This window comes from Rhea americana, unplaced genomic scaffold, assembly GCF_003343005.1.
Source record: "Rhea americana isolate MKP2758 unplaced genomic scaffold, rheAme1 scaffold_28, whole genome shotgun sequence".
Lineage (NCBI taxonomy): Eukaryota > Metazoa > Chordata > Aves > Rheiformes > Rheidae > Rhea > Rhea americana.
Window position 1 is genome coordinate 4,670,192 of NW_028186401.1, and position 13,905 is coordinate 4,684,096.

A 13,905-nucleotide genomic window follows, 5' to 3' on the forward strand; every position below is an offset into this window, starting at 1 on the left:
TTTTTTAAATAGTGGTTTATTTGTTTGGCTTTGTTGATCATTTCACTCTGTGGTTGGAGCTGGAGCGGAGTTGGAGACGTCGACGGGCAGTTGCCCCTTCATCTGCGCTGTATCACCGCGGTACTTGGCGATGGAGGCAGGCCGGCGGTTCGGCTCGGGCCGCGGCCGTGCGTCGAGACTTGCCTGGCTCCCCATCAGCAGCGGGCACGCCGACGGTGGCTTCGAGCCTCGCGCTTCTCGCGAGCGGCTCGAGTGCTGTTGCCACGCTCCAATGCATGACCAGCGCAGTCCCCGTCCTCTTCCACCTGCCCACAAAGGCTTCTGAGCGTTGGAAAAGTTGGCCGCCTCTCTTTGCCCTCCCTCTCTGAAAACCGCACGTCCCTCAGTGCGTCCCCTTGGCTCCCCTCCTCTTTGGCTGGAGATGTTTCTCATTTCTCCTCTGGGAACGGGGAGATACATTTGCAGCCACGAGGGACTTGGTCTAGATGCTCCTGGTGGATCTGACCTCTCACATCCACTCTCATGGTGCTGGTGGCTCATGTCGTGGCCTCGTTCGAGAGGCGGGGATAGCTCAAGCTGGGTTTGCTCCTCGCTGGTGGAGCAGCCCCGCAGGTCAGAGGTGACGTGCACTCGGTGGAGTGCTTTGACAAAGCTTGTGCAGTCGTCATTTGGATGAATCTTGGCCTGCGGAGGAGGAGAAGTCTTTTATATCAGCAACCGTCATCAGATTGGTTTGCAAAGAAACTGAAAAAAACAAAAATCTGCTGTATCAGTTAAAAAAAAAAAAAAAAAAAGGATGGGCATTACGAAATGTAAAATTGGAGCGTCATGAGGGCACAGAGGCTGCCACAAACTCCTTTACCTGAACTAAATGCACAAACTTTGTTTATAGGTTCCTGYCTTGTAAATTTAGGTTTGAGGAAATCCCAGCCTTATATGGTAGCGTTTGCAGGGCTGGAATGCTGTCACAGCCATTTCTGGTTTCTCATCTCCACGGGCACATGATTGCTGGGATTCATTACTGGTGGAGAACACTGGTGGCTCCAGAAAGTCCCCAAAGTACTACCACATTTTGTGTGTGTCCTAATACTGAAAGCAGAAGCTCTGTTGGTTATTGAAGAGAACAGAGTCCTTGGCCAGTATCTGGAGCTGGGGCTTGTTGCTGTAAGAGAGACCCGTAAAGGAGAACCTCCTCAGTGCAGCTGGTTGTGTTGTGGAGATGAAGCTTTGGGTTGTGCAGGAGAGACTGGAACCTAATGAAAGCGGGGTAAGATACCTCGCATTGGCTAGGTAAGAGCGTAGCTGTGTCATTATCCTGTAGTAGTGGAAACACTCTCTGTTCACAGCCTACTTTACCTTGTGTTGACTTGTTCAAGTACCAGTGCCCAAAGGTGGACCTCCAAGTGGTGGCTGGCTCCCAAGCCATTCTGCAGTCTTAGAAAAAGTCATCTTTCTCAGTTTGCTTAGGGAGGCTGCTAAATCTGGAGGATAACTTGGTGGCTTTTGCATAATCTGTACGGACTAGGGGTACCATAATGCAATATAGCCCAGAATAATAGCTTGCATTAGTATAAAATCCATTTCTTGAGTGTTTTAGCAAATGAGCATGTTCATATGCACAGTCAGTTCATACGCTACTGAGAGCCAGAAGAGCGGATGGCACTGGAAGGAGAAGAGCTTAAACGTCCGCTGGCAGCAGACAGGATTTCTGGTTTCAGACATTCTTCGGAAGAATCCGCTTAGATTCAAATGCAGAAGACTCACTTTTTATCTGCTTCGGAAGGATGCAGGATTGAGTCATCTTCACCAGAACTGGAGCTGGTGCTTACAAGGCGCCTTATACAACTAAGGGGACTTGGGCCACTGAGCCATTCCCTGAGGGGCTGCATGAAAAGACTTAGAAATCCTTAACTAAACTCCATTAATAGAGCGAATCGCAGCAGCAGGAGATGTGCCAGGTCACCAGGCGCTGGTTACAAATGGCTTTTTAGCTCGACAATTAAATGTTGATTTGTTGTTGCCGTTTCCGCTGTCCGTAGCCCCTGTTTTGCAATGCAGGTTAAACAGTTTCCTGCGTTTCCATCTTTCTCCGCTGAAAAGCAGCAAGTCGTGCTCCGTACAAACTCCTGCATTTGATTCCAGCCGCAGAAAACCTCCCTTTCCTCTTTTCCCCTCTCTCTCTCTCTCTCTCTCTTTTTTTTTTTTTTTTTTTACCGCCCCCGTTCCCTTTTGAATCCGTGAATGAGAGAATGTCTATAGCCGGGGAAGTATGGAAAGATTTTCTCCCTGGAGAGGTCGGGGTGGGGTGGAAAGCGAAGGGGGCTGCGAGGGGGCAGCTGAAAACAGGAAACCATGTGGCAGTGTGCATGCACGGCCCAGCTGATGTGAATGAGCTATTGAGAGGAGGAGAGACTCGCTGACTAGCCGAGCAGGAAAAAGACTCAGAAACTTTGCTTTTAAGAAACAAAGCAAAACAACAACAACAAAAAACCCCTCTGCCTTTCAGCTTAGAGTGAATGAGAGAGGACTGTGTTTTCCCGAGAGCAAGTTACTGGAGTCTTCTGCTCATCTTTCAGTGCTTTAAACATGAAAGAAAATTGAAAGTGGCTTTTTTTTCTCTCTCTCTCTCTTTATTTTATTTTTTTTTCTCTCCACGGGTTAAACCATAAGTTTCTATTCCTGTTTGAGAGAAGCTTTAGGACTGCAATTCTCTGTCTTCCATTCACCCGGCCTGGGGGAGAGGGACGAACAGTCCTTTTTTGCTAACCTCGCTGAAAATATGTATTTTCGCTTCTCACCTCTTTGGACTGTGCAAACATACTGAGCAGCTGAAGCCTGAGGTGGAAGAAGCTGGAGAAGGAAGATTGCTGGKTTTGCTTCTCTTCCCCTCCACCCCTTCTTTCTGTTTTTTATTTTTTTTCCTCTCTCTGAAAGATGAATCATGTTCCCACAACTGCAAAGACTTTTTCAAAGCCTGGAGAACGCTGGTGCAGTACTAAAAAGGCAAGTAGTGACGTCCCAGCCCAAATCAGGAGGGAGTGGCTTTATTTCATTATTTTCTTTCCTTTTGCCCTGTGCTGTCATTAGAAATTTCAACCTAATGCAAAACCAAGCCCTCCTGTCTGGTGAACAGTGGACAGACTCTTAACAGGAGGAAAGTACCTTTTTCTTATTGTTTCTTTCACATCCAGGCGCACTGAAAGAAAAACCCCATTGGTGACAGTATTTACTTTGGATACGGTGATCAGCTTTTTTTTTTTTTTTTTTTTTTTTTTTTTTTTTTTTTTTTGCCTTTTTTTCCCTCTGCATTAGACACACCGTGGCTGAACCTACCTTTTGTTTTCCTCTGTTGGAGTGTCAGGGTTCCAGTTGCACACATCTGGCTTCTGTTCTCCTTTCAAGAATTTCATTCTGGTGCTTTTTGGATATCAAAATTGTCTGGAAAACTTTTTTTTGTTGTTGTTGTTATTAATACAACAGGAAGGCTGATACCATTCTTAGCAGTTACAAAAAAAAAGTCATATATATATAAGCTCTCTCAAAATACCTTTTGTTTGCTATTTGCTATTTTGTTTGCTAAATTCCTGCGTTGCCTGCATAAGCAAGTCTCTATTCCAAGAAGACTTTGTCAACCCGTCACAGCTCTGGGATTTTCTTTTTCCTGTTAAGAGAATTGGACAGGCTGATGTGATTCAGAGAGTGCTGAGACACAGGGACTTCTCTGAACACATCTGTGAGAGATTTGGAGTGTATGCCTTGACGAGTTGATCCTGGAGTTCATGGTGGGCTCTCCTCCTCACGTCTTGCCTCTGGTTACATTTTCCTGGACAAGATGTACGAACGCCACAAGAGGCGATACAGCCTGTGTGACATTTCCAAGGTGGACAGGACTGTAGATGTTGTGTTGTTAAAGGTATGGTGTTGCTTGTTTACGCTTCTTTATGTGCTGCTTGAACTTGTCCATCTATTCCCCGTCATATTTATACATGCAGGTGGGCTCTGTGGAGKTGGGTAGCAGGTGGAGATCTTCCTGGTCAGCATGTAGAGGTTTTTGGGTGCTAACATTTGGCATGAAAAGGTTTGAKATCATCCCTGCCACCAAATTACCTATTGTAACATGTAATCGGATATTCTTTCTGAGAGCTCTGTCTGGCTGTCTTCCCTATCCCTTGTCCTCTTCTACTAAACAGTCCCGTCCTATTTTGTAAACTTCACAAATTGCAGGTGCTTTTTATATGCAAGTTGCCATTTGGCTAAGGATTTTCATTTCCACTGGTCACTTTTGGGACTATATGTGTGCCCTGAAAGATGGGTTCTGCCAAAAAAAGGCATGATGGATCCTCCTGACAGTTCTATTTGCCTCTGGTTTTTAGTGGTGCTTGAAGGGTACTGCTGTTTATCTTGCAGCGTGGATGTGAGTTTTGTCTTAAGATTGGGTAGAGCAAGAGCCAGAAATGGCTCTTGGCTAATTGTCCTAGCGTTCCCTCCTCTAATCTAAAATTAGCAAGTGCTCCACCAAATGGCAAGGTGGCAGTCTGGGAATGTTCTGTCACGGTAACAGCTTTCTGAAGCTCCAGCGGTTTCCTGGCAAAGTGCATGGAAATCGGAAGGCAGCCAGAGTGGCTGCATAACACAGCCTGACTTAGATATCCAAACTCATGGGAGAGAATTTCCTTTCTCTCTCTGTCTTTTGCTGCTTTCCTCTCTTAGCTGAGGTGGTGGGTTGTTGCATGATAATGTGGCTTCCTTTTTTTTTTTTAATGGTTTTTGCTTCATGCTCTTAGTTTCAAAGCAGAGATGAAAAGGAATGAGGTTTTCTATCAGTACATACAAATATTTCATTTTCAAATGATCCTTGATCTCTTCATCTACACTAAAACTGACCTCGTACTTGTTAACCTGCATTGTTTAGGAATAAAAGTGTTTTCCATTAAGTCAGTATGTCCTTTGTTTTCTGGGACCCAAAACATGAACAACCATAACTTGTTTTCTGTATCAGCTGGATTTTGTTGACCATTTTCCAACTGTCACATTAATGATGCTGRTTGCAGTATACTGGGAGCCTGCAGGCCTTAATCTCTAGACACCCTCAGGAGAGATTAAAAAATGTAGATGTATTGTACACATGCTGCTTATTGTGTGAAATGACCGCTTAATTATACTTGGGAAGAGAGCTGGTGCCCTTGACAGCTTTGGTCGCTTACATAAAAAGCGCAATCTTCTTTATAGAAAGTATCTGGATGCCTGGGTTGAAATGTAATTCACTGTAATTATCTGATTTCAGTATTTATGAAGTCATCGGTTSCCTAAATTAGGTTTTGTTTAGCAGAGCTTAGATTTTAGAACAAAATGTGAGTCTTGTTAGTTTCCACTAGTATTTTCCTAATTGAGTTTCAAAACTGTGGGTTTTGCTGTCTGTTCCTGCATATGACTCAGTGTCCATATATGTGTGCATGTGTGCACGCATTGCTTCGCAGAATGTGGACTGTAAATAATGGAAATGTTTAAAAGGGGGGGTGCTAGTGACAGCTATCATTATAATCTTGATTTTTGCCTTCATTTTTAGTCATTCCTAACGTTTTGTTCTGCTTTCGAACGTTACTCCGTTGATTAAATTAAATTTTGATGATCTAGGGCTGTAAGCCAGTAATAGACTGYGTCAGTGGCAGTCACATCTTTTGACATTAATGGGAGTTGGATCGGACCCTTAAGCAGGGGGCTGGGGGATGACGATTCTTCTTAAGAATTAAAATACTTATAAAACAGTACTTTATCTACATCACTATTTTGGTGGCAGAGTTTTAAGTGTCAAGTGTTGAAAAGCAAATAAATATCCTTACAACAAAAGCAAAACCATGTAGGACCCATTAGCCATGCTTAATCTGAGTGAAAGTGTAAGGAGATACCTGCTAAGCACCAAATAGCTTTTGGTTTGGCCTACTGATTGATTCTTACAAGACTTCTTTTATTTGAGTGGTAGGTGCCTCATTTTAAGGTGGGGAACTCCATAAGTTTGACGGGAAAGAAAAACAACTGGTGGAGAAGGGAATTGGAACAAGCTGGGAACACAGAAGATCTTATATCATTCAGTTACTGTGTATTTATAGATGGAATTTTATTTGCATTGGTTGCATCCGTTCTTAGAAAAGTTGCAAAAGAATTTTGGTTCCTACCAACTGTTTYGCAGGGCACATGTCTTCTGAAGGATCAGTGTGTCCAGGGTAAAATTTTCCATATTTAGTTTGTGCCTGAAGCAGTGGTTTGTAAAGTTACCAAAAAAGCTTCAGCAATTTTGGGAGCTGGCAGATGTTTCTTTCTCCTTTCCATGTAGGAAAGCATTGATGAAGAAGCAGCAGGTAAATCAGTGTTTTAGTCTTCATGTTGCAGGTAGGACTTTATCTTTACTGTAGCTCTTTTTGCTCCTGCAGTACTGTAGATGTGCTGAATTTGGTTAATGACCACAGTGACTTGCCACTGTGGGAACCATCGATGATGTAGAAATGATGCAACGATTTGGCATCAGCCTTCCTGCATGGGTTCTGCCATAGCAGATACCTGCATTTGATCTTCGTAGGGACATACTCAACCTCTTAATTGTAGGTAGATTTAAGTTTTTTCATAATTGGAGAGACAAGGCTTGATTTAACTGCACTCCGAAGGAGCAGATATCRTTCATTTGGCTTCCAGTTAAAGATCAGAGCATTGCTGATGAAGTTAACATCAGCCCAGTGTTATGAAAATAATTAAGAAATTAAATTTGAAATCCAAGGGGCAACATTATCAGTGCTTAGTGTGGCCACATTATTCTGCTTCCTGTTAGAGGCTGCTCTGATAACTCTACCACAGTGTAGGAGTAGTTCTTCTGGAATAGTTCCTGCCCGCATGATTCAACGAGGAATTTGCAGCATCCTGAACTAAAAGCAGTATGTTGAGAAGGTCCAGAAATGTCCTCGGATCACTTGTCTTCTCCCTCTTGCTTCAAGCAGATGCTTGGCATAAGTCAGACTGAGACTAAGGTTTCTTCCACCGTATGTTATCACACTTAGAAAGCATTTTTAATTTTTTCCATTCGCTTTATGTTTTTGATCATTTGATGCATAAGCACATTCATTCCCTCTGCCCCACACCCTAAAGAGTGAAGTGCTGTCATCAGATGAAGGCTGTGCAGCATCTCTTTGAATTTTGTGGCACTAAAATGACACTGCGCTTTCATGCTGAAAACAGCAACGCAAAGCGGTCTGTTTGGTTATTAAATGGACAGCAGAGAGGGAGCGTGTTTATTCTGATGTGGAGACCTTTGAGTTGTTTTGCTAGTGTCTCGTGTAGAGTTGCACCTGGAAGGATAACTTAAACAAAACAGATACATTTAGCATCTGTGGGCAAGGCCAGTTTGGACTTTCTCGAATAACTGGTGTCCTGATATGGTGTCACCAGTGTTGTTACTCTATAAGGTAAAAGGCTTGAGATGGCATRTTCGCAAGAGTAGAAGATAAAGCTCTATGGAAATTGTTGCAGAATTGCAAGGATTGTCACTTTGTCCCTTTTGGCATTCCTTGGAGGATGGACTTCATGTTCCTCATTCACATTGTGAAACCTTCCTGTAAAACATACACCAAGAAAAAGTGAAGGGAGATGACAAAAAAAAGTAAGCAAAAAGGTCAAAAAATTCTAGAAGTTGTAAGCTGATACATCTGCTCTTATTGCCTGGCAAGATGACTATTAAAGCAGCAATTTTTACTCTTAATTTGAATTTTGTGTGTATGAATTTTGTGTCAAGTGCTGTTGAAGGAAGAYAACTGAAATGTCATTCCCCAGTGCCCCATCTCTCATGCTCCGTTTTAGAGAGGTTTGGAGGATCTTGAAAGGTGATTTCTGTGAGGGAGGTGAATCAGTCATTGCTTTAGTTTCTAGTTTAGGAATTAAGAAGCGAATGGATTATTGCATTGCAAATGGAAATGTAAGGTTCAGTATTTATTCTGATAAGCTTTTAATTCCATTTACGCATAGAAATTCTGTAAATGAAAATAGTGTACTATGGGAAACTTTTAGGAAGAGTGAAAGAAGAGTTTAAGATTTGCATTAAAGTTGAAGAAGAATTCACTGTATTATTGCTGTATATTAGATAAAGTTATGACTGCAGCTAAAGTAAAAAGCTTTTTTTCCTACTATTTTTATTCTTTGATGGGTATTTCTAATCTTTCGTAGTGTTAATTTGTGCAGAGTATCATGTACAAGTACTTAATGATACACCAAGAAAGCTAAAATTAGTATRCTAAATGTTTTCCTTCCTGCAGTAGTGTCTGCTTTTAGTTGAAAGGTAGAATTTAGTTTGGAAGCTGGGAAAAAAAAAAGAGGGAGAAGGAGAGAAATGGAAACTTGTGGATTTAGGGCAAAGTTAAAACAATATGGAAGACTGATGAATCTCTAGAGTTTTGCAAGGAAATGAAAGTTAAAATTGTCTGGTTCCTTCTTCTTCAAAGATGCTTCAGGTTGATTTATACTGCTACCGCTGAGATTGACGACTGCAAACTTTTTAGTGGGATTTTTCCTGAGGGATGAGTGTGTTTGTTTATTGTGAAATGGAAGGGAAGTGTGATCAGAATAGTTAAAATAAAACTAGAATGTGAGCGGAAAGAGGCCTTTTCCATGGTTATTTCTCTTTCTTCATTTTTAAGTTACACCAGGGCAAAGCTTCAGAAGTTGGTGCTGTTCATGGGCGGCCGCTTTGGGGCATGGGTGCCGGTGCTGTGCGGGGGCCCCGGTGGGTACCTCTGGGGCTACGCAACGCGTAGGCGAGCAGCACCGTTCCCATGTGCGACGCTCGCCAAAAATAGAGTTTTTAGACGTGTTTGTCATGGCAGCTGATGGACTCTCTTGGAAGGAAAGCCATCAGCTGATGGACTCTCTTGGAAGGAAAGCCATCACCTCTTGCACTGATGCAACTCCTGCTAGGAGAGGTGCGTGCGGCAGTGAAAAACGAGTGTTTGCAGCAAGCTCTCTTCCCTGCGGCTGCAGCAGGTTTCGAAGTGTCTCCTGAGCACGAGGAACAGCCTCCCCGCAGAGCGGGCAGGCGTTGCACGGGGCTGCGCGTCCTGCCGGGATGTTGGCGAACTGTGCGACGAGGCCTCGGTGGGCAAAGCGGAAGGAAGGAAGAGCCTCGGGGAGGTCGGAAAATGGCAGGTCTCTGCTCCAGCGGAGGGAAATAGGAGCTGGTGGTCACTAATTGCTCCCACATGATAGGAAATGCAGCAGCCTAGCCTAGCAGATTGTTTAGTTTCTTCCTTTTCTTATACAAAGAGGCTCCTATATTAAGTCTCACTTGAAGTTTCAAATTAAATGTCTGCAGGAAAACGTCTCTGAGAATCAGGAAATACATGCGTGTGTGCCTAAAAAGCAAAATCAAACGGTCAAATGCTTGCGTGTCCAGTCAGTGTCTTAAAGCCCTCTCTGGGCGTTTAGTCTGCTAGTGCTTCACAGGCAAACAAAAAATCCTTTGGGATTTGCTTTTTAGTGTCTGGGGACGTGGTTCCATGATTCATTCAGTGTCTTAGCTGCAGATAAACACATTCAGACTTCTGCATGGAAAAATAGCTGGTTCTCTCCTGGCAGTTTTTCAAAAGCTGTGTATTGAAACTCTGTTCCCAGGGCCTGCTTCGTGTTCCCTTCTGCCATCTAAACACCGCTGCATCCTCCATGCTCCAGCCACAAAGATTCGGGATGCCCAGAAGCCACGGGCTATAATCAGTGCGGGCAGAGAGGGAAGTGTGGGTTTTTTAACATCTTCTGTGGCCACCAGCCTGTTGTCTTGTTGACAATAGTTTTAGCAAAGCAGGGAGGAATAGTTTCGTTACGTGTGATGCCCATGGGTCTGTAAAATCCCGAGACAAGCCCACTTCTGACTGCTTCTCCTGTGCATTCACCATCCCCAGAAGTTTAAGTACATTTATAAAGCGTCTCCTCCACAGCCTTTGCTGTCTGTAGCTTCTCCACTAGCCCTGAGTAACTATAAGCAGGAGGATGAGGCTAGAGAAGAGGGCATCCAGCAGTGAATCTTCAGCTGTGGATRGCGGGTTTTGTGTTTTCAGTGTGCTTTAAGTATATGTGGACCACCCAGTTTCCTGAGAGCGTGTTGTAAACCTCCCTCAAATCCTGTCTGGTCTCTTTGGCATAGGGAATGCTTGTATATAGTACTGGTTTCCTTTGTTTGCATTTTGATGATGATTATTATTATTCTTGAATTAGAGCTACTTAAGGTACTTTCCTTCATAATACTTTATTTTGTACATAGGTGTATCTGCAGCAGTACATTAAACCTCAGTGTTACTCTTTCATTACTTTTTGTTGTAGAAAAAAACAGACTTTTTCAATACTTGGCAAAGGCACAGGGCAGAGGATAGAACTGGCTGGGTAATGGGAAAAATATTCAAATCTTTTTTGAAAAAATGCCAATGTCTATAATGCATTTTCAGTAAATGACTCAACTAGTTCTATTAAAGGCAAAAAATACAATGTAAATGCAGCCTAGTTTAATTTATTCTATCAACGATCACCTAGTAGGCTCTAAATACTCTCCTAAGTCTTTGCTGATTACTATTTTGCTGAACGAGACACTTTGTTGTCATTTTCCAGTAATGGAATGTCATTTTCCAGTGTAAACTGGGAGAAATTCCTTTAMGTTTGGTGGAGCCGTATTGGTTTAAATGTACTCAGTTCGGGAGAAAGCAAGCTGCAAGCCATTAAGAAGTCAGAGCTTGATTTTATATCTGAAATGGGTAGTTCCTTCATTTGTATGAACTTAAGCAGTCTGACATTTATACTACTAAGTGTGTTTAGATTGAACCTCTGAATTTGCCTTCAAGAAGATGTTAGGTATCTGCTCCCAAAAAGGTTCTACCTTGACTTGAAAGAAAGGAAGAATATTAATGTGCCATTTGTTGATCCCAACAGTAGTGCTGTTTTATGACTGAAAACTATATGTGAACCCCCTCGTGAAGTTTAATTGCTGGGGACTAGATACCTCCTCAGCCTTGCTAACAGGGCAGCTCTTACACTGGACAAATCTGAAATGTAATCTGCTGTCTACGCAGCAGTTAAAACTGAACATCTTATTTCACTTTGAAAAGTAAGAAATCATTCTTCCAAGTAATTGCTTGCAAAACACTTTCTCAAATTTCAGATTGCTTCCCTGCTGCCTCTCTTTCCTTCTCCACCCCTCACTTAATGAATGTGTGCTGGTCTGTTAGTGAAGATACTACAGCGAAGCTCATCTGTGTGTGTGCACATGCAGTAAGATGGTGTGGAGCAGCCAAGAAGGGGGGAAATGGGCATGCAAGTGTGCCAGTGTGAATATTTTGTGTAGGGGAGCAGGGAGGGCCGGGTTTTTGGATCAGGGTCTAATGGGATCCTAGATGTGTATCTACATAAGGACCCAATGAGCAGCAGCAGGGAAGAGCTTAACGGCAAGGGTCTCTCAGTGCGTGCGTGCCCAAGGAAAGTAGCCTCTAATGAGCCTGGAAGTGAGGAGGGGTGTCACTTGAGGTCTCCTGCCGGTAGAGCACGAGGACCTTCATCCCTCTTAGGAGTTTCTGGCTTATTTTTCTGCTTTGCAGACTCTCTGCTCCTTCCACGTCTCCCCCAGCAAGTGCTGCTGGCCTCGGAAAGCCACGGCATCCTTGCTGCTGGAGGATTTTAAGGGCAAGTTGGCCTAAGGCCTCTGAGATTATAGCTGAGCCTGCCTTGGAGCAGCAGGAAAGGACTAGCTGACCTGTCAAAGGCCCTTCCAACCCCGCTTTGTCTTCGCAGAAGTATGGAGGAGGACAAAACCTAACGAAGAAAAATTGTGCTGTAGAGAGGAGCTGACAGATCTTGGAGAACAGTGTTGATTGTGAGAGGTGGCTAGGAGGAGGTCACCGAGGCGCTGGCAAGAGCCACCTCGGCTGACGGGTGAGGGGGRCGCAGCCAGGCAGGAGAAGAACTCCAGACAGCAATGGTAAATAATGAGTTCCAGGATCTCAGCAGCACAGGGAAGAAGGACGTGCGTCGTTAGTCAGAGCAGCCAGTCAAGTCAAGGATAGGAGATTCTTGGTTTCCTTTAAAGAAGAAGAAGAGGCAGTGCATTTTCTATCATGGGAGAAACAAAGGAGAAGGTTGAGGGATGATAACCTGACAAGGGACCACAAAAAGTGGAACAGGGTCACTAGGAAACTTGAAAACAAGTTGACAGTAAAAAGCAAATGATGAAAATACGCTGTCTGAAAGGGAGGAGGAAAAGAAAAGTGTTTCAGGAGAGGGAAGGAGAAATATTTTTGTCATCTGAAGACAAAATCATCTATTTCAGCAGCTTTGTTTTGCATAAAACATGCGAGATCCTGTGTGTAGAGGCAAGTGAGGAGCGCTGAAGTAAACCTCTGGATGTGCTGAAGCAGGGCATGGGACTGTCCAAGCGAGATTCGCTGGCGCTTGAGAAAAGGAGAGGATTTCAGCTTGGAACACAGCAGAGCTGCTGAAGGAAAGAGAGTGTATCATGGCAAGGGGGTTTCCAGAGTCAACCAGTTGTAGACAGAAATGGTGGGAAATGTGTGCTGGATTGGGCCAAGTGTTGTAGACAGTCAGAAAAACTCTATGGAGTTGAGATGTTGGATAAAACATTCCAAGTGAAGAAAAGCAAAGCACAGGCAGAGTCAACACGCAGGGAGAGAGGGCTGAGAGCGGATCAGTCATCAGTGCTGAAAGCCTGGAAGTCACGGGAAGGTTGAGGGATGGGGTGAGATGATAAGGGCTGATGTTGAAATAWACCATGTGATGTGCCTGAGTATTACAGTGGATTTCCCCCTTTCTTCTAACATAACCATCACTGGAGTTGATACAAACATGCAAATTCAAATGTACGAAGCGCTTCTGGTTCTCGCAGTGTTCTGGGTACTTTGGGAATCCACATTTCYGTGTTATCAGAGCTCCTTTCTCTCTAAGGTAATCATCTTTACAGCAGTATGGATGGTAAGGAATTGCTGTTCCATAGGTAGCGAACGAAGGCATAAAACAGGCAAATCCTACCTGCAGTCACCTACAAATGGGACTGAGAACTGAACTGAGGTCTCCTGAATGAGTAACTTAAACATTGGCTCATCCTCCCTCTGAGCACCTACTTTGGGCATGAGGCATCTTGATATGTTACGTTCCACTGAGAAATGAAGTTTTTGGTTTATTTTAATGGTTTCTTTAGTGGCGTTAAAAATACCATARTTTACTTCTGAAATTCTTGATACTGGGACAAAATTAAGCCAGTAACTATTTGCTGGTTGAAACAGAGTTATGTTTTAGAAGAGGCTAACCAGGGTATCTGAGAGGGTAGCCTTTCTTTRATTTGGTGTTGTCTCTTCTTTCAGATAAACCGTGAAAGTTGGTGTTCGTTAGAGCCATGTCCCGATTCTTCACTGCTGGAGCCCAGGCGAACCCAGGAGTCTCCAGGTGAGTGACATGCCTTGCGTGAAGTGCTTTGCTTCCACATCTCCATACACAGCGCAGAAGAGCAACCTGGGGCTTTGGTTTGCTTACACGCCTTCTCCTCACCTTTTCTTATCTTTTTCCTTTTTTTTCCTCTCCCTTCTTTTTTTTCATCCTAACCTCAGGGGAAAAATAGATAAACAAAATGCGTAATGAATCTATAAGGAGTCGTTGTTAGCTCATGGTTGTAACAGTTGAATTGTAGTGAGTTGTATGGCATGTTACCTTCTTAAGTAGTTATGCATTTAAGGTATTTTGGACAGTGTTTTGACTTTTTTAGTAAAATTGAAAAGTTTGACAGGGGCCACAGRCATAAATATGGGAAAAGAAACAGGTCAGAAACTTAGACTCCTGCATCCATATTTAGATCCAAATAAGTGGCTTGGTTTTGGGGGAGGTTTG

The 13,905-nt window shown here is 43.5% G+C and overlaps 1 protein-coding gene across 13 annotated transcripts in view; it reads left to right on the forward strand.

Annotated features, from left to right (window-relative positions):
* The window catches only part of AKAP13 (A-kinase anchoring protein 13), a 230,946-nt gene that overhangs the window by 152,525 nt on the left and 64,516 nt on the right, over positions 1-13,905 (forward strand). For all 13 annotated transcript variants that reach the window (XM_085308646.1, XM_085308652.1, XM_085308651.1 and 10 more), the window contains one exon: positions 13,386-13,467. In XM_085308646.1, coding sequence (XP_085164772.1) covers positions 13,386-13,467 — 82 coding nt within the window. The remainder of the gene's footprint in view (positions 1-13,385; positions 13,468-13,905) is intronic.